Here is a 23,585-nt window from a genome sequence, read left to right on the forward strand (position 1 = left end):
TAGGTATCCCTTTCTCTACTTCCAGTTATTAACAGTTTTTTACTTCGGTAAGGAGTAAGACTCTCTTACTTCTTCACTCACATATTTCAAGATGAAAGTGCGATGGGAAGCATAAGGTGCAAGGTACATACATGAGTACACTAACACACATCTAACACAGGACATCTAAGTGAAATAAGTGTATGCAGCTTATTACTCTTGACTAAAATTAGACATGAAGGGATGACAAAAGAGGTTTACAATATCTAATCCCCAGCCTCCCATGCATACTTGAAGAACTTTCTGATAACCCTTTGATAACTCTTACCTCCCCACATCATTTCACTTTTTGAATTGTTTTTGTCAACATAAAAACTGGAAAAAATGTTAATTTTGAGAACTATACCCTAGAAAACAAAGCATTTGTGTATTCAGTTCTGTTTTGCTGTCCTTTAAAAAGGCACAGAAATTCCAGGCTTTAAGTTTGACACCTTACAAAATCTATGTTCCTTGAATGCTTAGTCTCCATGAAATCAAACATCAGTTACATTATGGATTTGTTCAACAGGAATGCTAATACATTTTACCAAGGCTTTTGGAACTAATGGAAGTGGGCATGTCCCATTGAACAACTCAAGCTGGCCAATCAAACAAGCAACACAGACCCCCTAACAGAATTCACGACAGCTTACCACCACCACCCATACACTGGTGCAGTCAATGCTTCACAACAAAATAGCATGCATCCAGAACTATAAAAAAAGAAAAAAATAGCCTACTTACCACTTTTCATATCAAATGTCCATGCAGGTATAGCATCTCCTGATTTTACAGTATTTGTAGGAAGAGGAAGTGTAATCTGAATAGGACCATTTACTTTCAGCTCTTTCCCAGCCAAAAGAACATTTACACATATTGCAGCAAGAGGAGTCAATTCGATGCTTTTGAAACCTGAATTTGAGAAATATCTTGTCTGTAATTCTCTATTCACAGTGTACTTTAAAAAAAATACATTTAAAATTAAGAAACTATCCTTATACTGAGAGGCAAGCACTCATCTGCACCAAGCTACACAGTTCTGTCACTAACTTGGACAAGCAAAATGAATATTTCTAGCATTTTTTATCTTGTACACTCATTTCTCTACCAAATCTGAGAAAGGAACGTACTTCTGACAGAGATTCAGCACTGACTGTAAAACCGATGATTAGGCAAAACTTGGCTTGGGGTTGAAGAAAGAAAGGTTTATCATGTACTTTGATTTCAAAGTAGCTAGTCAATATGAAAATATATGATGAAAGACTAATTTTTTCATCATTGCAATATATGCAGCATTGAATCCAACTGAAGATATTTTGCAAACACATAGCTGCTACATTTCTCCTCTTAATCAGTCCTCTTAATGAACTTTCTTGTAAGGATTAATTATAACTGCCAAATTAGAGAGTTAACTGAATAGTTAATCTTGAAGCTTGTCAAAGCACTCAAAGCCAACTGCATATACAAAGCTTACAGTGCAGCTTTTAAGTTTTTTCCTTTGTTTTCCTTGCATTTGCAGTTATTTCAGAGTCCACAATATGACAAGATATTGAAAAAAAAAAAAGAAACTGAATCAGTAAGTACTAGAATACCATTAAATCTGTGCAAGCTGTTAGAAGCTGCTTGTGAGAAAACTCCTGGCGCATCAGATATCAATTAGCTTCCACCTGCCCTAAAAGGAAGCCTATTCCTTTAGGAGCATATGAATAATTTAGAACACACGCCAGACAGACTGAAAGAAAAACCAATGAAGAGAAACACTGCTTATTCTCTTATGCTTTAAATTTTAAGAGGTGAAATATAGATGAGAACAGTTTTAAAATAGTCAAGTCAATATCAAGTATATGTGATGATTATAATTCAATGAAAATTACAGAAGAGTTGGTTGAAATACATCCACTAGTAGCTTCCTCATGCATTGCAATTAAATTAAGAGCCTCATGGCTTCAGGCCCACTGGGAATAGAAAGAAAAGAACAAAAGAGACATGGAATTGTATACCATACAATCTGCCAGAGATTACTGTATTCATGTAAATAAGAAATACCAAATAGAATGACAAATGCTGCAAGATCCAACTGCATCTCAGCGGAGTTACAATGACTAATGAAATCACTTACTGCTTCTCCTGTGAAACAGGAATCACAGAAAGCATTACAGCTGTGCTCTGTATACATACAGACTACTTGGTCTCAAACAGGTTTACACAGATCAACTGTCTATGAGCCAAAATATAGCATATAGACGGCATGGAAGCTAGGAGTAAAGCTCCAACAGCAAAGCCATAGAGTTCTAGTCAAAATGCAGAAAAGCATTGCTGAAGTCAGCTGCTGCAGTTTGACTGACTTTTTTTAGGTTCCCTGAATTCACACACTGGCCATAACTGTATTTTAATGTGTTTATTAGACTAGTGATGCAGTCTCATGAAATCCTAAACTTCTTGAAATGAAAGTAATACAGAAGCCTAATTATTGTGCATTAGAACCCCACAGCTGTGCTTCAGCACTACGTAGAACTATGGATACATATGTATATATATATATATTTATTTTTATTTTTATATATATATATTTATATATATAAAGCAGAATGAAGGAGTCTTTCTGTGTAGTCACATATTATACTCTCATACTACATGGAGCAAGTTAAAGGGTGAAATGACTTCTCAGATGCAATATATTAAAAAAAAAGTATTTAAGAATTTAAATAACATATTTACTATACCTGATTTATTTAGAAGTATTCCTGTTGTATAGAGAAAACTGTCCACTTTCAAAAACTGCTCTGGCACTGTCAGATAAGCTGTAACATTTGTAACATGGTGATTTGTTGGAAGTTTTATTAAAGATTTTTGAAACTGAACACTTGGTTGAGATTTGGCATCTGCAAAAGAGTAATATTTTGTCTTAACAATGGCAAAAAAAACAACCACTATTTTTATTACTGCCTAGAAATCCAATCAGCACAGCAATCTATTTTCCCCCACTTTCTCCAAGGTTGTGTATTTCTAGTCCAGCATCTGTCACAAACATACAGTTAAACAAGTATCTGAAATTTTGACCTTGCGTAGATAGGCAATATCTACCTCTTCTTGTGGAAAATAGTGCTCAAGTAGTTTCTGCCTAAGTGGCTTCTATTTCCACAGAAGATCAACAAATGCTGACAAATAACCCTTTACAGAGAATATGAAGATGCTGATTTTGTTTTGTGTATGCACAGATTGTTATCACACAAGGTAGACATTTTTTGGTCCATATACAATTAACTTACCAGACAATTTTCCAGTAATTAGAACAGTATCTTCAAACAGCCATATATTTGCTTGACTTTGTGGGAATAATGAAAGTGTCACAGACGAGTATACTGTGGAAAGTGATAATATCTGTTACACTGTGCAACTGAAAGAAAAATCCCATAAGCTCTCTGATTCTGAAAGAATAGGGAATAGAGCAGTTAAAAAAAAAGAGTACATGAAGACTGGATAAATAAATGACTTCTGTTGTCCAGAGCAGAAATTTTGTTGGTTAGACCAGATGGCATGTGCTGTATGTTTGCTAATGTTGTGCATTTTCTATGGCATACAAGTGGCTAGAGTTATTAAGAGACCACCTTTTTTTTGTTGTTGTTGTTATTTTCTTAACCTTTTTTAAGAAACTTTTAAAAAGGAAAACTTGTGAGGAAATGCTGCTTAAAAGAAGATGTAAGGACTCAAAGCATTAACACTCCAGGAATCAATGGAGAAAAGATGATTTTTGTCAGAAACAAAAATATATCATCAGCCCTTTGTTAAGTTTAAGTAAACAATTGCTCAGAATATACCTGCAAAATTGCAATATAACCTACTTAGAGTTAGCAAGGGCTATTTTCAGTTTTACAATAGTATGAATTATTGACAAACCTATCAGGTCATTCACCCTTACATCTGTATTGACAGGCATCACCTCCCTTGACTGGCTTCAGCCATTTTCAGTTGACACTAAGCACACAGACTGCTAAGAGAAAGAAATTTAATTACCAATAGACACAGTTTAATAATAGGACTATAAGAGGCTTACGTACTTGGCATCCTCCCAGTCTTCCAAGGCAAAGGTGTTAACATGTAGCCATCCTTGTATGATACGATAGTTAAGCTTAATCCTAATTTGTAGGGAACTTTTATTAATACTGCTCCGTTGTTTCCAGTAAGAGTAGAATTTGTCTTTGTGTAGTTAACAAACACTTCCACAACTGCTTGTCCCAGGTACTGGTGACTGATGATGTCATTTACTTGAACCTTTAGCATAAACACAGATCCTAGTAAAAAAAGGAAAAAGGAAGGTCATGACATATTGTAACTAAGTTCTCATTCCATTACTTATTGCAAATCACTGAAATTACTGGTTTTCAAACTTTGTCACGATCTGGTAATAAAACCTAACAAAACCGGGAAACACTAAAGACCTAGCTGATGCATTCTAATGCTGCAAACGTCAGACTGTTGGTTGCTTCATGCTTGAATAATTAAGTTAAGCTTTTCTTTGCAGAAGTGTGGTGAAAATAGTTTGGAGCCACCAAATGCCATGGACATCCCGCAGGCTTGCCTGCAAGGTGTCCTGGCAATAAACAGCTCTTGCCGATTCTCAGGGGTCACGTGAGTGCTTCTTTTTGGGGGGAACGGGCTAAAGTTGCACCAGGGGAGGTTTAGGTGGGATGTTAGGAAGAACTTCTTTACTGAAAGGGTTGTGAGGCATTGGAACAGGCTGCCCAGGGAAGTGGTGGAGTCACCATCCCTGGAAGTCTTCAAAAGACGTTTAGATGTAGAGCTTAGGGATATGGTTTAGTGGAGGACTCGTTAGTGTTAGGGCAGAGGTTGGACGGGGTGATCTTGGAGGTCTCTTCCAACCTAGGTGATTCTGTGAAAACTTAGTTTTTTAAACAAATCCTTGAGTTCATGCCTTAGCTGTTCATGCAACATATGGTCAATCTGTCTCACTGTAGGATAAATTCTGGCCAAAGGGAGTTGTACTCATATGACCTTACCACAGAGAAGGAAGCAAAAAACCTTGAGATAGGGCATAAAGATGCTAGAGCATACTCAAGTTAGGAAATATATTACTCGACCATTTAACAACAATAAAATAAGTAAAAACCTCCCTAAATCAAGAAGTAATTCTTCCCATTCTGATTTAAAATTTTAAAAATGTAGATGTGACAATATGAGATTGAACATGCCTTCAACACGCCCTGTGATATCACTCTGACACTACAGCTGGGCTTGTTACCTAAGTGTAAACCTCAGCTTGAGTATCACCTTTAGGGATGTACACCTAATTTGAAAAAAAAAAAAAAAACAAACCACAGAACCTGAAATTTACAGACTGTGGAATAACATATTTCTTTTTACACATGTAAAATGATCACACAATAACCAAATGCATTCATACACTACAACCATGTTTTAATCCATCTCCAACTGGATTTACCCTTCTCGTCTTGCTTTTGCCTTTCTGTACTGCAGCTCCTAGACAGCACTTCTCTCTTGCTAATTAGTCGGTCTGACATTCCTTTAGGGTACTTGGTGTCTTACAGAGATGATAATTACAGCAAGAGAGCAGTATGCTGAAAATATTAGTCCACTTGGATGATGTTCTTTAGATACACTGAACTACAGTCAATTTCTCTCCCACCTAGATAGGAACTAAACCATTAGGGAAGCTTTTCCCACCAAGCAGGTGCATTAAAGCAAACCAAACTAAGAAACAATTCTACTGCACTTCCAGGATGAAATAAAGTTCTTAGCATAAATCAAAGTATTTACAGACCCCTATTAAAATAGGCTATGCCACAAAATACCATCAATTTCCCAATATTTTGATTACGGGCTTCCTACTGTTCAGTACCACTGCGCTGCTACTACACAAATATTTTCATGAGCATTAATTATGAATATGCATTTCTATTTAGGTCAAATGCCAAGCTATGTTTGCTTGAAATTTTTCTGTCTAAAAACACAGTTCAGTTTCACTACATTGCCTTCCCTGTCACCAGGATTGACACCACATCAAAAATTACTACCACTGACTTTGATTTACATCAGAAGACCTTGAAAAGCTGGCTGTACTCTATCAAAACAGGATGCATGTACAGAAGACATCCAAGTGAGGCCTCTTTGAAATGAGTATTTGCTTGTATCTATTGCATGCATGGAGCATGCCAGATATTCAAACAAAGATGACCTGCACGCAGAAGCTACCTTGGCCTCAGTTTATTACTATTTATCACATGTAGCAAAACTCAAACAGCTTGGCCAGCCTGATCCTCTGTAACATGATAAACTACATCTTCCTGTGCAAGTTAATAGCTGCTTGCAAAGAAAAAAAAACAAATGTATTCAGGCATATTTGACAGAATTAAACAAAAATTATAATTTTTCTAAATCTTTTTTAGTTTTTTTTTTTTCTCATGCAGTGTTTCAGAAAGAAAATTGTTCTTAATCTGTTGTTGATAATTGATTTTTAAATCATCTAATTATTAGAAACATCATCATGTAAGCAAATGATGATTACTCAACAGATTTTTCAAGCCAAAGGCTATTTACAGATATACTAGCAAGATTTCAAGGGTCTCTGAGGCTTAGAAGACAGTTCATTTGCCCTTGTTAATGACTGCTGAAAAGGCCACTAAGTAGGGAAAACAGGCTGTGTACAATGTCCTCATCTTGCTGCCAGGAGCCTTTTGCTACATGGTGCTTAAAAAGAAAAATCAGTAGCATATAATTCATCCTCATACCAGTAGGAATGGATTTTGTTTGCCTGGAATAAACTGGTATTTTTAACAGCTGGATTCAAGTCAGGAAATAAAGATCCTAGAATTAACAGCTGAACTAAGCCACAAAACAGAAAGCCTAGAACACACTCAAAATTCTGGCACTGTCTTTTAATCATTTCGCTCAATGCTTATTTTTCCATTTTCTGCTAATACCCCCCCCTAAAAAAAAGAAAAAAAAAAAAAAATCAATGAAAATTAAGCTGCGGGGGAATCCCTACATTCTTTCTGCAGCCATTAGCACATGCAAAAATGGTTTCATGCAAGAACATTTCTTTTTCCTCATCTCCTTTGGTGCACTCAAAATGAAAACCTATTTTTCTAGAAGCTTGTGGTTAAAAAAAAAAAAAAAAAAAAAAAAAAAAAAAGGAATGCAGAATCTCTTGGTACCCACAAGTCTTCCTCCTCCCTCAGCCACCTTTCCAGGTTGTTCTGATGGCACCCTCCAGCAGGCCAGCTCTAGCAGCCTAGCACAAAGCCAAGCGCCCCTCTGGTCCCAAGGGCTCAGGCTGCGTGCACTGGTGATGTGACACCGTGACTGAGGTCCACCTTTCCCAACCTGACACCCCTTGACCAACTCCCTTCTCCAGTCAGCTCCCTCAAATGCCTTGCATTTAGCGTGCAAATTTATCAGGCACATTTAATGCCACCGAGTTACTAATGATGCTATTTTAACACTGATGATCTCAGTTCCAAAGCAAATTCTGGTTTGGCATTGGTTCCTCCCCTCCATAAAGATCTTCATGTACACAGCCTTAAGGGTACTTCTGAGTCTCAAATAAATCCTACCACAGTCCCCATTATATATTTTTAATCTGATAGAACATACTGAACCAAGTACTGCAGACCAAAAAAGGAACTGCTGCTTAACTGTTTCACAAAACCAAAGCTTATAAATTAAATAATTTCCAAAACTCCTGCTGTTTTCTGGTCACTACCACTTGCCACACACAAGTGGGTCAGCTGTATCTCTGTATTAAACCGATTTGACAGAACCCCTGCAGTTAGAAAAAAGAGCTCAGCCTGAGCTAATTTGGTTTGTGCTGCCTCCAAGGAATAGAGATTTGTTTCTTGGCAAGAGCACAGGAGGTGCCAGCTTACAAGACATTTAAACGTTTGCTGATAAGTGTTCACACAAATGTAGCTGTTACTTATCTAAAAGGAAACAATGCCTTCTACCCCACTGAACGTGTTTCTGAAATGCCCCAGCCAATAAAGTAACATCTCACTTCCAGCAAACTCCAGGGCCTGGAGTTTGGCTTCCCATCTCTGTCCTAATTCCGAAACCGTATCACAGCACGGAGCCGAGGAGCTGCTTGGAACTGAAAGCTGGGTACAAAATAAAACAGTGCAAAAAAAAAAAAAAAAAATCTGTCTTAATGATATTCCTGATGTACCACGTCATTAACTCCTTACCTGCAGATGTTACCTGGTCACTGGATTTATCCGTGGGGCTCAGCCACCCCAGTGCAGCCCCAGCCCTGCTGCGTTGGGCACGGAGTCAGTGCAGACCACAGCCAGAGACGGGACACAGCCGCTCCTCCACCCCTACACATTTTGAGACCCAGACAAATTGCCTTTTCCTATTTACCACTGATTTCCTACAGGGAGAGAGCTTCCTAACCTCACGGGAGGCCATTGCCCTCCTGGAGCAGCTATCCTCCACTGAAGCAATTACCTTACGGGTTGTAGGGAACAGCAATGGCAGGTAAATTATTCATTAGGTCCTTTCTTAGGAGGAGACTTCTCTTCTTTGCCTAGAGAATGTTTAAACTAACACCAACAAGTCCCCAAAAGGCATATGCTTAAATGTGTGTTATGGAAACTACCTACAACCTCATGCTCTCAGCTAACCAGAGACGTAAAGTGTGTGATGTGCAATTTGCTTGGCCTTGACTTCCTCAACAGCCATTTTTTCCCTCTTCTATTTGCATCCCCCCATACTTTTTGGCTTCAGGTAATTAGGGATATGAGAGATGCACTGATCTGTAAAATTGCTATCACATGTCCTAAGAACATCAGCCTTGGCTATCCCTTGCAACACCACTGAAAAGACTCAGTGAAATAATGTCCACAGTCAACATTCACCTCTGGCTTTAGTAAAAAGGTTACATAAAAACATCCTTTCTGCCCCAAAGACAACTGATACTACTTAAAGTCTCCTTAAAAGCACAATAATGACAATGGCAAACTACAGTGGCACAGCTATAGGAAGGAGAGGCCTGTTACAGCCTTCAAGCTCATTACAAACCCACACAGATGTTTCATGTGATCCTTAAGCAAAACAGCTGCACAATTCCTCGAATTGTAAAGCAAGCGCGGGCCGCTCCTTGAGAGAGGCTTTGGCAAAAGCAGCTACTGGCGTTTCACTGCCATGCACCCGTGCTGCTCTACAGCGTTACACTGCAGGGACACACGGACACCGCTTCCAGGCGATGCGGAGACCTCAGTAAAAATAAATTATGAAGAAAAGTGGTGCCCTGAACTAATCAACATCTGCTCTGCTTGAACACGAGCAGCCAATGCCATGCAGGTAGCACCACAAAACCTACACTGTGCGGTTCCATACTCCCTGAACAGGAAGATGTATATTGAGAAGAGCATCTTTGGCCAAAAAAACAAACAAACAAAACGTATGCAGTGGCGCAGAAAACATGACTGATTTCCAAGGACAAAGCAGCAAAACGGGGGCTGGGAAAGTAGGACACCACAGTATTCACACTGCCCTATTTCTGGTCAACCAATTTCTACAGAAGCCATCAACAAAATCCCAATTATGAAGGAGCCAGGCCAGATCCTGAGGGGAACAGCAGTGCCTTTTACACAAAGAAAGGCATTTACATTCATTTTTACAGCAGATGGTTTAACCCATTCTAGTCAAATCTAGATGCTTTCAGCAAACACCACATATTTAAGAGAGACAGAGAGAAACTAAAAAAAAAAATTAATAGACTTACTCAAGTGGGGATTTGAAACCCTTAGACTACTTGGGTGAGCTTTTGCTAGTCAAGAAGAAAAATGTGCCGATTAAGGGGTTTTCAAACTTTCTTGTTCATGTCCTTTAAATAATGCTTTTATTTCAGATACAGAGAAATCCCCTGACATCTGCAAGACACGCTGTGATAGGCACATGCAGACCCCAGTGCCCAAGACCTTAAGCATCTGCAAAGCAGTAAGAACAAATGGAAGTTATTTACTGCGAGTTCATTCATGTCCACACGTGCATTAGCTCAGTGCACACTACAGCATTTACACGGCACTTCTTCCCACCTTACTAGAACAAGCCAAAAATGCTTCAGAAAACATTTGACTCGCTACCCTGACTTGTCAGGTCCACATGAAGCCCAGGTTGCACCTCCTAAAACTACTAGACAGGTTTGCTTTTAAGAGCTGTACAAGCCGGCAGTGTAGGAGAGCTGTAAATCCAACTGCAATCACAAACACAACACCTAACCCTCGTCAACCATTCACTGTCCCTATTTCTCCCTGCCTTCCATACCACCCTTTTCTCTGAGGACCTTGGCTCAGTCTCCTTCATCCCATCCTGAGATGATCACTGGGATGAATCCCCATAATATTTTAGTCCGTGAGAGCAATGACAATAAAAAAAAAAAAAGATCATTACTTCTCTTAAAATGAGTTTTTGCCCATTTCATCAGCTTTAAAAAAAATGACAAATATATTTTGTCATTAAGTCAGACGCATTGGATCAGGACTGCTAGGACTTCAAATGGAGACTACAAATCTCGCAAACTGAAAAACTACATTGCATCATCCAGGGCAAATCAGCCCATGACCCACAGCAAACTGCAAGGCACAAATAAATCAGTAGGTCAAAGAATAATTAGTCTAGTTCAAAACTGACCCAAAAACCAGTTTCATGTTACAATAAAGCTGCCAGACAGCATGGAAAAACTGACCAAATATTGAAATAGTGAAAAAAATATTAAATACCTTACAGGTAAGAACAAGACCCACTGCTCTTCTAAAGGGCATTTTACTAACAAAGAATTAAAAGCAACAATCACACCGCTTAAGGAACAGGCTGTTTTCCTCAGTTGTTCCTTCTTCTTTCCAGCAGATGTATTTATAGACTTCGCACCATATCTTCACAGGAGAATTAGCACTGAATTTCATCAATGCTTTTATAAAAAAGTAACTCAAAAAATTCGAGTTACTTTTACACCAACAATTTTGTTTCACTTAGAAATTGGATAATTATTTATTTTCCTTTCACACCAACACATTCCTGTTTTATATTTAGGATGTGCATGTGTATGCATAAACACGAGTTCTGGGCAAACTAAGTGAAAGGAGGCTTAGCTGCTGTTTGGAGGTAGGAATGTACTTTGTGCGTGTGTTTGGTTTTTTAAAGCAGGAGGGTAAAAAAAATACCATAGCTTTCCAAAGGGAAATGTTGTCCTCAAATACCAGTTCAAATTCATGCCTCATTAGTACTTCGCCACTCATTTCCTAAGTGCCTAACAGTCATTAGGTCAGCGCAAATCAATGCTGATTTCCCTACAGCTTTTGGAATCGGTTCCTCCAAATTCAGAAGTAACTTAAAATAAAATGTAAATTTAATCAGGACTAAATCAGATCAGCATTCAACGCTGGCAAACTTGAGCTATCATGTTTTGATAGAGAATATACTTGCCTAGTGTGAGCTAATTCCTCAGAGAACTCGGTTTAGAAATTCCTAGTGATTTATCAAAACGGACATTACATAGCGTCCCAGACATCTACTTGTGTTGAACATGTACAGGTACAGATTGCAGCACAACTGTGAGTTCATATTTAAAAAAAAAAAAAAAAAAAAAAAACTTACTTCTAACATGCAAGCTTTTAGTGCTTGTAGTAATTTTATTGGGGTTTTTATATATAGTGCAATGGTTTATATAATAGTCAATGACACATGTAATGTTTCTTACTTGATGCAATCCAGTGTTTTATTGATTTGAGCATCCAAGAGCAGACACTGCAAAGAAGCTGTCTGCAATTTGTAAACAAAAAAGTAAGGCATAATAGTAAAATCTTAGAAATAATACGCAAATAAATTTTAGCATAATACTGCGCAGCTGTGTTTCAGAAGGTTAACTATTTCAAAATCATGGTCTGGACAGCATTAATGTTAGAAATCTGTCCTGTTGTGTATATAAATTAGTGAAGTCACAGAATCATTTTCAAGATCTATTGAATATATGGACTTTTTTAATCATGAGAAAAAGGAAAACCTCACAGCAGCTGAGTAATACTACTTTAACTGGCTAACCTTCCAACCAGCCTCTCAGACCAAACACGTAAGCATAACATTCATGCCATGGTTGTTGACAAGAACCAATTATTGACGAAACCAAGGCCCTGGAAAAACTAGAAAATAAAACAGATCATTACAGGCTGCATCTTTTTTGATTACTACTGCATAATCAATAACCACCTTCCCAGAATGATCATGCTTATGAAAACTAGGCAAGAATATCATCAGGCTAATCCATAAAGCTGCTAACAACTCACTCATTTCTCCAGTGGGAATATATCCCCAAACACTTTCAAGCACACCCATTAAGATATACATTAAATGGAAGAAAAACGAGCATTTTGCTTGAAATATTTTTATGGGCTACATGAGCAAGAGCTTGGAAATTCAGACATAAAAGCAGCCACAAAATTTAAATGTGATTTTTTTCCCCTGTATTCATTAAATGCTGTGCTGTACACAGAAGTCAATAAAAAAGCAGTTGTTTTACATGCGTATCATGCACTGCTGTAAGGTACTCATTTGGTTAGTAGCTGAATTTTATTTCCCCCTCCCCCAGCAGATGCCTTCTTCACTCAACTTCCACATAAGAATCCGAATGTTTCACCAGCCAAGACGGCACATTTAAACTCACAGGATACGCAGAGCCAGAATTTTCATACGGCATTTGTTCATACGTTTTGCCATATCAGCACATTGCCATAAAGAACAATAATTTCCATAAAGCTCCAAAGTGACACGTGCTAACGATGCTGTGACAATTACAGTTACCATAGCAGCTCTGCACTTTGATGTGCTGCTGTGCTGTTGCATCAGCCAGCCACCCAGCCCCGTTCTCCCTGCTGGGGGCTCACCTTCCTGGAGCAACAGAGACAGGCAACACAAGGAAATGCTGGGGTCTGCAGGGCTCCACTTCGTTAGGATTCCTTTCTTTATTATAACCAACTAATTCTGCAATCTTAAATAACTGAATTAAATGATTAATGTTACAATATCAAAATTAAATAAAGCCTACTTTAAATAAAGATAAATTTGTGAGTGGAGGAGACTTAAATGAACAAGCAAATGCTGCTAGTAATTCCCCAAGCATTCACATCAGCACACCTTTGCACATGTACTTCAGAGGCTGCTCTAAGATTTTTCCTCGCAGTTTACTTGGTTGCTAATAGTGAACCTGTAATGCTGTTCTTTCATCTGCAAAGGCTGCCCATGCCATTCTGCCTTGCATCAGCTGAGGGAGTGAAAAAAATTGGTATCAAAAATGTACACTTCGTTACACAACATTGGGAAGAAGATACAGAAGGGAAACATCAAAATCTACATAATAACCCACTTTAAATATGCTAACTTGAATACCCAGACTACATTATACACAGTAAAAAATAAAAATCAGCAAGTGCCTACCATGCAACGTGAGAACTCTGTGCATTTCCCACTCATGAAATTTGTAATCAGCCCTTTGTTATGTAAGAACAGAAAATTATTCAGCATCATCTCCTTCATGAAATGACATCATGTCTCATCAAGAATTTCTAAGGGTTTGTCAGTCCTACCTCCTGATTTACGCACTTGGACAGAGGAAGAATATTCCAGCAATCCTGGCACAAAACATCTGATTTTAACCGGATGGGTTAGGGACCAGATCCAACCGGTGAAATTTTCAGCGGCTGTTAGTGAGAATTACCTGGTAAAAAATCTCTGCAAGTTCAAGCATACCATTCATTTGGCAGAAAATGGAAAAAAAAAACTCAGAGGAAAAAAAAAAAAAAAAAAAAAAAAAGCAGTGCCCTCTTCAGACACGTCATTTAATGCCCTAAAGGTTTTAACCTTAAGAGATATGCCTATACCCATAGTGGAATGACATCATCTACAAGCTAATAATTCAAACATCAAAGCATCTTAGTCACCAGTTACCAAGGAAAACTGCTGATGCATTCAATGACATGATTCAGTAACATACTAGTCACTATTTGTTGCTGAAAAAACTTTGCTTCCCCACTAGCTGCAAAATCTCATAGTACTGCTTGAGGAGAAGATATTTTACCTCTGTTATACAAGATATTTAAGCTCTGTTTATCTTTTTCTTCAGGAAAACATCCTTGGTAGGAGCCCCGTGTGTAAAGGCATATATGGAGAAAATGTGGAGTTGGCAGATGAACATTTCCTAAGTGGCCCTAGTCCTGCACATGTGGGAAAGGAATTCATTAAGGCACTGGTTAGGAGCTCCGTACTGCAGCAGCCAAACAAGAGCAGCCAACAAGCCACTCCTTCATATACAAGTTTATAATAAGGCTGAGTTTCATAAAGTGAATTATAAAAACCAATGAATATGATACTAACTTTTAGAAAAATGACTGCAGACCCCAGTAAGTCAACGTGAAGATTGCTGATGATCAATTTCATAAAGTGAAATTCCACAGATGTCATAAAAAAGATCTCAACACAGAAACAGCTCCCAAGTCAAATCACAAAGCAAAACACCTGAATCCAGTTCAGTTTAGCAGGATCCAGTTTAGCAACAGCTGTTAGAGATGCACATGCAGTTATCTGCCCAAAGCTGCGACACGAACACCAGGAGTCAAACAAGTTCTCCCATCACAGCACGCGGCCAAATTCCAGTAGGGAGTAATCAGAAAAAACCTTGGCACCATGGAAACCTTCCTAAGATGACAGAAAGATTTTTATTGACACAGAGACTAAAAACTGGGGATTAAACATTGTTTTCTCCCCCAAAACACTCAGACTGATCCAGCACCTGTGATATCGTGCCGGCTTTTGAAAGGCTGACAAAGCTCCAGCTGGACCAGGGGAATAAGAATCCACTTCGGTCTTTCTGTTACATGAAATATTGGGGAGGGGGAAAATAGAGACAGAATCGTACAGGGCTAGATTTCCCACACTGTGCTTAGAAAAAAGAACTGGACAAGTGAGAAGAGGCAAACAGACACGACCATCTTCTGCCCAATACCGCACAAAAACCGCGTGGCACTTCACAAGGGCTTTGCTGGGTCTCTGTTTCAGTCCACCTAATTACACAATTTTCTGCATGCCAGTAGTTCATAATCCAAAGAAATTCTCTCCTTCAGCCTAGCGAGACTGTAATTTTTCTTCCCTGCTCTCACAAACAAGGGAATAAGCTCCGGTGATATTTATCACAGGGTATTATTTGTGTCATTAGCAGCTCCCATTATTCCCTACGCATGCTTTACTGCTGTTCAGCATTTACCCGGCATAAAACTACTGATTTACCCTGTTCAGTCACTTAACAAAAAGCTTCAGAACAAAAAATATTTTCCAGAACAACATTAAAAAGCTTTTTGTAATTCCATTAATGTCCATAACAGTACGAGGGGGCAAGCATCTCCTTACTCATGTCAGCAAAGTGACCTATATTTTCAAATACCTTGGCAACATTGACTTTTTTTCCTAGTTTAGCTCACATTAGTGCAAGCAAAACATCACAGGGAAATTATCAACCAGCTTTGCTACCTCATAGAAAAATATCTTAGATGGGAATGCTCTAATTAGCTTCATTTGGGAACCTTGCCCATATCAGTCAATAATAACTAATAATTTATAAATTTGGTGTCTTGCCAGATTTTATAACCAAAGAAATATTCATCAAGAGGAAGTAAGTCCGTATTGCATGCTAGTAGTCATTTCAACAGAAAAAAAAAAAAAAAAAAAAAAAAAAAACAAGCCCCCAGTCAAAAACTCAAGCCAGGAGGTCAGACCACAGAGCTCCCGATAGCCCTACCCGAACACTTCATGATTTCACATCCTCACGGGTACTTCTAAGGCACAGAAAACACCGAAAGGAAAAACAAAAACAAACACACACAAAAATAAAGTGGGTGACCCACATTTCAGCTCCTACCCTAGCAGGCTCTGCACGTCTGCCTGAGTGCCTCAGGAGCACGGCATCACCTGACAGGTCGGGGCTCAGGGCTGAACACAAATCCTACGCTTCAGGAAATGGGATGAAAACAACACATACATTGTGTCAGCTTACTCTAACTCACCCTCAGCAAACAACTGAAGGCTTTTGCTTTCAGCACCATCAGAGTCTCTGATGACAAGGTTGATGAGACCTGCAAATAAAATATACTACAACACAAAACCCAAAAGCTACATGCACACTCCAGTGGGAAAACTCAACAGCTGCATGCAGGCTAAGAACCAAACAAAAACAGATGACAGAGAAGCAAAGGATTTGTTGACCACAGGAAAATACTTAAGAGGAGGCAGATGAACTATTAATGACCATCTAGAAACCTAAAAAGCTAAATCCCGTTCTTTCCTCCCAGCTGGGCTGGGTGATAACGGGTCAGTGCCCCGGTTCGCCTGGCTGTGACCCCGCTGTTTTCAGTCAGAGCACTCAGGCAAGCACAGAACCACAGCTCTTACAGCTCTTTTGGGGTGCAGCGGTCACATCAATAGTGTGTTTCATCGAGAGCACGCTGGGGAGGTGTTGAAGCATTTCTAGATTCCTCATCGAGCACACAGCTCAATACCTGCCCCACACTCGTACCCTATAACCACTGCACCAGGTTCGATATGGAATAATCGCCCCCCTCCACAGCTACTAAGCCACTACTTGCAGATTAACCCACTACAGCTGCCAAGAGCTCAGGTAAAGCCCACATCAAAACCGTCCAAACCTATCAAAAAGGACAAGAAAAAAAAATCAGATGGCAGAGGGCCAAGATTTCTTTTTAAATCCTCCCCCCCAGAGCCACAATTTATTTCCACGTGATCTCAATGCGAGGCCACCGCTTGCCTCTTCCACTGGCAGGATCACAACGCCTTGGGTACCCAACACTACCAAGGGTAGGTGCAGGATGCTGAAATTAGGAGGGTCACAGGGAAAGCCCAGCAGCAAGATCTGACCCTGTAACCCGTCACCTTCTGATGTCTCATTTTCACACTGAAAAGGGTAAAAATTGTGCCTTGAAGTCTGACTGTTTCTGTCTTTTAGTCAGTGGAAGCTCTTCTCAAGCCCACCTGGTAAAGCTCAATCACAGCCTAGAGGGAAGAGAAAGAAGGACACGAAAGCAAGGGGGGAGGAATAGGGATAACAAGGGAACCTGACAGGCTCCGTGTCTGCACTCGGCGTGCCTCGGGGGCTGGAGCAGCACAGACAGCAAGGAGCCATGCTCCCGGCCCCGTCAGCCCTAGCAGTCAGCAGGATGGCTCCCAGCAGCCACGTCAGGCAAGAACACGCCTGCATCGCCAGGGTCACGCCACCTGCACGTACAACAAATGGCAGAGCAGCCAGCATTTTCTTTACAAGAACGCCTCGTGCTTACACTCAAAGGACAGCAGAATCGTTTGGAAACCACCAGGTAAAGCAGCTGCCCCAAGTGAGACGGGACGAGGAGGGTTTGTTGGTATCATCTGCAGATACAGCGGCTGGCACAACTCATGGCACATGGCAGTTTGCTGCTTTCAGACCTCACCTTTCCTCTAAAGCAATTACTGCCTGAAAAGCAAAGCACAAAGTGCAATAACTCCTTCCCAGCCTGCTAGATACAGCTTCTCGTAGACGTGTGGAAGGCGCTGTTTAGGAGCAGCCATTATGTGTGCTGAAATACAGCGGGCAAACCAGGATGTGGTAGGAAGAGCTCCATCGGGTGGTTTCATCCTCGGAGTACGTTAACCTCTGCAGGACAATGGAAACTGCTGATCAAGGCATCTGGGTGCTCTTATGGTACAGCAGACTGCCAGGCCTCTGAATTAGGAATTAAACACCAAGTCAAGACTAACACAGAAGACTCATCTGCTTTCTCACAGCATGCCTCGAATCTCCCATTCATTACAGCAAGGTACAGTGAAAATAAAATCATGCAGCTCTCAAGATGACAAAGTAACCCACTTTTTTTAATATGCCAAACATTAGGCTTATTCTGAATAAGCTTTGCTCTCAGATCTTCGCCTCAGTCTTCAAACACTTCATCCACTCAGCTAGTTCACAGACAAATCATACCGCGGGTCCCCGGTGACACAGATCGCAGTTGTATTCCAGATCCGTAAACAGCTTTTTTTCAGCCTAACAGCAACTCCATGAATGGTTTTTACACATCAATTGGTCTTTGATGTGTTGTGCGCCAACAGATTATGAGAAGTAATGAAAAACTTGAGCAAAACAAAGAAGTGCAATAACTGCTACCGTGCGGTATACAGCTTCCCACCATCACTGGTTGCTCTCGCTTCCTGCCACTTCTGCCAGGTGTAACTGCGGGCCCCATTTCTGGGGAATGTAAATCACATTCCTGCCCTTGTTTCTCTTGACTCTCTATAACAAAAGCAACAATCAATCCAAGTTCCTTGAAGTTGGGTTTTCTGAGCTACAGAACACGATGCCGTGTAACACACTGCAGGTTTTGTTAGCAGCTTGCAACAGAGGAGAGCTGCCTACCTGTTTGGAGCCCCTCAGTACCTTTCTGCTTATATGGCCTCACTTCCTTAAAGTTACAAAACGACTTATTTTTTCCATTTGTGCTTGACCATGGAAAACCCCAAACTCCTATTTTTCTTATTTTAGTCACTGAGTGAACTAAGCCGTGGAATACATGGACAGAAAAGTGAAATTATCTCTTTTCATGACTCCCTTCTGTCTCAAACAGCAGATGCTTAATCACCTCCCAGTGACCTAACGCCCTTCCTTGTATTTTGTTGCACTACTAAGCTTTAGAGCAGCACAGAAAGCTAAGTCAATTAAGACCATCAGCTCTAATAAATCAGGACAAGTCTTAAGATTCTTTCTCTGCTTTCTCACCTAGCTGAGAAGCCATGATTACAGAGCTCCGAAGCTGAGCAAACTGAAGAGCAAATAAAAAGGCGCTTTCCAAGCCTACTTCAAGGAGGAGCAGTTAGTTGTTGACATTTTACTTGTTGCTTACACGAAACCTTTTTGTTGGGGTGCACACGTAATAATTCTGTATTTCCATTTGATGGTGAATTAATCTCCACCAGACCAAAATTTGGCTTAAGTTTCATGAAGGTTCTTTATATAAGCAATGCACGTTGATTCCCTGCGAAAGTTTATATTTGATTTATAAGAACTAGTAACGAAACTTACATTTTCAGGATCGTAAACCATCTCCTCCAAGTCCAAATAGAAGACAATTACTGTAAGTTAACCCATATGCTTTGACAAGTTAAAAATAGATCTCACTGACACCAATTACATTCAAATTACCTATTGGATAAGAAAACCACATTGCTGGTTGTATAAAACAACTAAACGCAGTGCTGATCAGAACCGCCTATTTCAGCAGCCTGGACTTTTTGAACAGAAACAGCATCTTATGCAATCAGTCATTAAAGCTGCCCGATTTCCTTCTGTCTAAGAAGGCTACACAAACTCCCATACAACCCTTATCACCTCACCTATTTTATTCGGGTCTCTTTTAGACTGCAGCAAAAACTCTAAAACAGAACTGGGGTTATTCCTGCCTTACGAGTGACTTCAGTGGCAGGACACCCTAGCGTTGTTCCACCAAGCAACAAATCCTTCACACAGCACTACATCATTTAAAGACAACAAACAAACAAACCAAACAGCTGACTGTCACTGATTCAAACCCAGCCTGACAGAACAAGCTATCAAAACCAAATGCTGCTCTGAATACCTAAATACCAGCTACACGTCAACATTTGTCATCAGGAAGAATATTTCACAGCTAGAAACACTGACAACAAAAGATTACAAAAGCACTAAGACACACGCAAGGCTGTGTCAGAAATATTTCTGCTTCAGTATCTCAAATAAAAGGAGGCACAAGAAAGATCTGTCCTCTTTGAATGATCAGAAAGAATAAGACAACATACAAAAGAGCTCAGAAAAACCTGGACTAGAATTCTCTTGCCTAGAACACTGCCTCAAATTCGATAGCAACTCATTATCAGGTGCAGATAATATAGAGAAATGGGCACAGAATCAAGTTGCACAGACAGCATCCAGACATGGTATTCATCTTCGACAGGTACAGCAGCAACCTCTTATTTTCTTCAGGTATCAATCAAAGTAGATTGGCAAAGATCTGTAACAAATACGATGGCAAGTCTTTTCCTATTTGTGCTGGCACCTCAAAAGTTATGGCAAGCACCCACGGTGCAGATCGTGCAGTTGCCATATCATTAAGTTTCTGTCATATACTTACTATGAAACTTACTTCCAATCTAATTTCAGGTCTCAACATGGAAACAAATGTCCGTCACTAAGACGATGGATGGCATCCTACGTGCAGCCTATGCACAGTGCGATAGCATCTACTCACACAGTGGCTGCTTTTCCAGAGCATTGTTCATTCAGCACACAGCAGACCAGCTATGGAACAGATGCAGTGAGCTATCACTCATGCAATTAGTGGTCTCTCCTCTGTTTATTGCACAGCATCTGCACTATGAAGAGAAGAACAATGAACCACGTCCACAGTATCCTGTGCATCCCAAACATTAACAAATACAACTCCACACTCCTGCAAAGGATGCATGTTGATAAGCATAAGCAAAAAGGAGAAAGGAAAAAAATAAACAAAAGGATCTGCCTGGATGAAAGCCAGCAGTATAATTTAGTGGCTCCTGGAGACCTCAAAGCTGAGTATTTGAAGCTCCCGCTGACTTCGCTTTGATCACTTCTGCACACCAGAGTCCAGATTTCTAAACTGCCACACAGAAAACAGAAAAATTCAGAAGGAATAATGAGGAACTAAGACAGGTTCTCCACTTTGGCAATCAGCACCTTATCCACAGAGACCTGGCTTTCTCTTCCAGAGTATTTTTTTTCTGAAATTCATAAAAATAGCTACATTCATAAAATAACATGGGTCACCTCCTTGAACTGAGTCCCGCTAGGGCATGTTTTTGCTGCCTCGTCTTTACTATTTTCTTATTTCTCCTGGCAGTGGTAGGCTTGCTGTTGCTTTTAAGACCAAAGAAGGCCAAGATAAACAAAAAAAAGCTATTAAATGATGTGCAACTACCTTTTCCCTGCTACATTTTCATGTTAGTAGTACAGCCTGCACCCCAAAACAGTTGTACACAGCTGCACAGACTCGAGCTTCTCTGCTTAAATGTTACAGTCATTGCACTGGCAGAAGCCTGTTAAGCCAGAAGGGAATTGATCTGTAAAACTGCATAATTAGCTTCGACAGAACATGGACATCGATACATGAATGTCAGATGAGAAAAGGTTGCGAACTCCAATCTCAGCTGTGCATCTTCCCTCTATTAGGAGGTTGAGGTTCCTTTCCCCTTCTACACTGGGGTCACCAACAGCATAAATCCAAATTCAGTCAGCTTCCTCCTCCTCTCCAGGAGCTGCTGCCTGCCTGGAAATTCCCAGCACAGGGCCTGCAGCTGCGGCAGGAGCGGCCTCTTCAGAGCATTCCCCTCAGGGACTGCTCTGCTGCCAGTCTTCTGCTGGAAATGCAACAGCCATTTATCCTGCCTGCCCCTCGGCAGTAAGCCATCAAAAGATCATTTCATGAAAAAAAACATCATAAATATCTGATAAATACATACCTGGAGTCAGGTCCTTACTTTTTAAGATTTCAAAAGCACCGAGACAACAACAATTACCAATGGCACTTGACTGAAAAGAAATACCACGTGAAATACAGTGGTGTTTAGCAGTTTCTCTGGAATAATGAGTTTCATGATGGTGATTAGTAGGTCTTTTCTGAAGATTAATCAACGTAGGCTTCTTTCAATTTCATATTGAAATTATCAAGATCATTCAGAGAGCCAGCCCACAACCGAAAAACAGCTCCAACCATGTTTAAACCCAACAAACAAATGCTGAGGCTCGGCACAAATGACCATTTTTAACATCCATAAACTAGGACCGATCACGAAAGCCGCGTGCTACACAGCAGCTTCAGGACTTGCATACAACAAAACCCGTGAAGGATGATAGGAAAATAAGGCAAAGCAACAGGGGCTGGGCACATGGAGCTGCAACAGCAAGCACCAACCGTGCATCCACGGGCGGCCGCGTCGCCTTTGGTACCAACAAGGATTTGGGCAACACTGAACGTGACAAGGTGGCAGAGCTCCTTGAGGCAAAATCAATAGCAAGAAAGACTAAAGAGGATCAATGAATGATAAAAGCTGTCATCTTTTTTTGGCCTTTTTTATCTATTTATGAGCAAAGGTTGTGTTCACTGCACAGGTTCGAAGTGCTGACAATGCTGTTACGGGGGGCTGCTGGTGGTTGCTGGTGTGCTCCTCCGAAAACAGGGCAAGAACCAGAAGGAGGAAAAAATCATCAGTTCAACAGGGAAAACTAGAACCAAGCTGCCCATCACATCGCCTTCTTTCAAGTCATATGGTTAAGACTTTTTGAAAAAAACACAAGAAAGAAACCAAAAAAATCAATCCAAGGCATTTTTAAGAGGGTCTTGGGGAAATATAAGCATGTTTATATTCAACCAGATCCAGCTGCATGCTTTACGTGTTTAAGAACGCGTAAGTAAAGATGGCAATTTACCTCTTTAAAAACTGATTAATTCTTAAATAATGATTTCAGCACAATTCCTGCCCTCACCCCTCGCGCCGCCGGCGCTCCCCCCAAGATGGAGCCCGCTCCCCGCCGCAGGTGAGGCCCCGGCTCCCCCCGGCACCCCTTTTACCGCCCCCCCCCCACACCGTGGCCGCCTCCTCCGCCGAGGCTGCCCCGAATTTGGGAATCTGGGGGCTCGTTACCTGCGGCCGCCGCGGCGGGGGCGCTCCCCGGCAGCGCCGCCCGCTGCTGCAGCTGAGGGCGGGTGGCGGCGGCCAGCAGCAGCAGCAGCAGCAGGGAGCAGGAGGAGGAGGAGGAGAGGTGCCCGCGGGCCCGCGGCATGGCGGCCGGCCCGGGGGCAGCGGAGGCACATCGCGGGGCGAGGCCGAGCCGGCGGCGGAGGCTCCGGCAGCCGGGGCTGAGGCGCCCGCCCCCGCCTCTGCCTCTCTGCGTGCCGGGGAGGGGCTGCTGCGACAGCCTGGGCTGGGCTGGGCTGGGATGGGCTGGGCTGGGGGCGGCCCTCACGGGGAAGCGGAGGGCTGTGGGGTCCTTCAAACCCTCAATGTGTGATTGCCAGGCTCAGCAGGCGGCCATCTGCATGGGGGTGCTGCGAGGAGCGGCTGAGGGAGCTGGGGGTGCTTGGGCTGCAGAGGAGTCTCCAGGGAGACCTCAGTGCTCTCTAGAGCCTCGTGATGGGAAGGGGTGGGGAGCTGGGGTCAGCCTCTTCTCACAGGTAACTGGTGATAGGACCGGAGGGAATGGCCTCAAGTTGCGCCAGGGGAGGTTTAGGTTGGAATTTAGGAGACATTTCCTCTCAGAAAGAGCAGTCAGGCACTGGGACGGGTTGCCCAGGGAGGTGGTGGAGTCACCATCCTGGGGGTGTTCAAGGAGAGGTTGGACGTGGCGCTTGGGGACGTGGTCTCGTGGGTGACGTTGGTGGTAGGGTGATGGTTGGACCAGGTGAGCTTGGAGGGCTTTTCCAACCTTAATAAGTCTTTGA

General features: G+C 41.4%; 1 protein-coding gene across 3 annotated transcripts in view; it reads right to left on the bottom strand.

Annotated features, from left to right (window-relative positions):
• The window catches only part of FAM171B (family with sequence similarity 171 member B), a 33,585-nt gene extending 10,611 nt beyond the window's left edge, over positions 1-22,974 (bottom strand). For all 3 annotated transcript variants that reach the window (XR_014317749.1, XR_014317750.1, XM_082763100.1), the window contains exons 1-5: positions 22,789-22,974; positions 4,077-4,310; positions 3,288-3,380; positions 2,742-2,900; positions 763-930 (exon numbers count right to left, since the gene is read on the bottom strand). Coding sequence is in view for 1 of the 3 variants with exons in the window: in XM_082763100.1 (XP_082619226.1) it covers positions 763-930; positions 2,742-2,900; positions 3,288-3,380; positions 4,077-4,310; positions 22,789-22,927 (793 nt within the window). In the remaining 2 variants the exon portion in view is untranslated. The remainder of the gene's footprint in view (positions 1-762; positions 931-2,741; positions 2,901-3,287; positions 3,381-4,076; positions 4,311-22,788) is intronic.
• Between the last annotated feature and the right edge of the window lie 611 nt (positions 22,975-23,585).

The sequence above is a fragment of the Aythya marila genome (genome assembly GCF_965140915.1).
Source record: "Aythya marila genome assembly, chromosome: 6".
In the NCBI taxonomy this organism is placed as follows: domain Eukaryota; kingdom Metazoa; phylum Chordata; class Aves; order Anseriformes; family Anatidae; genus Aythya; species Aythya marila.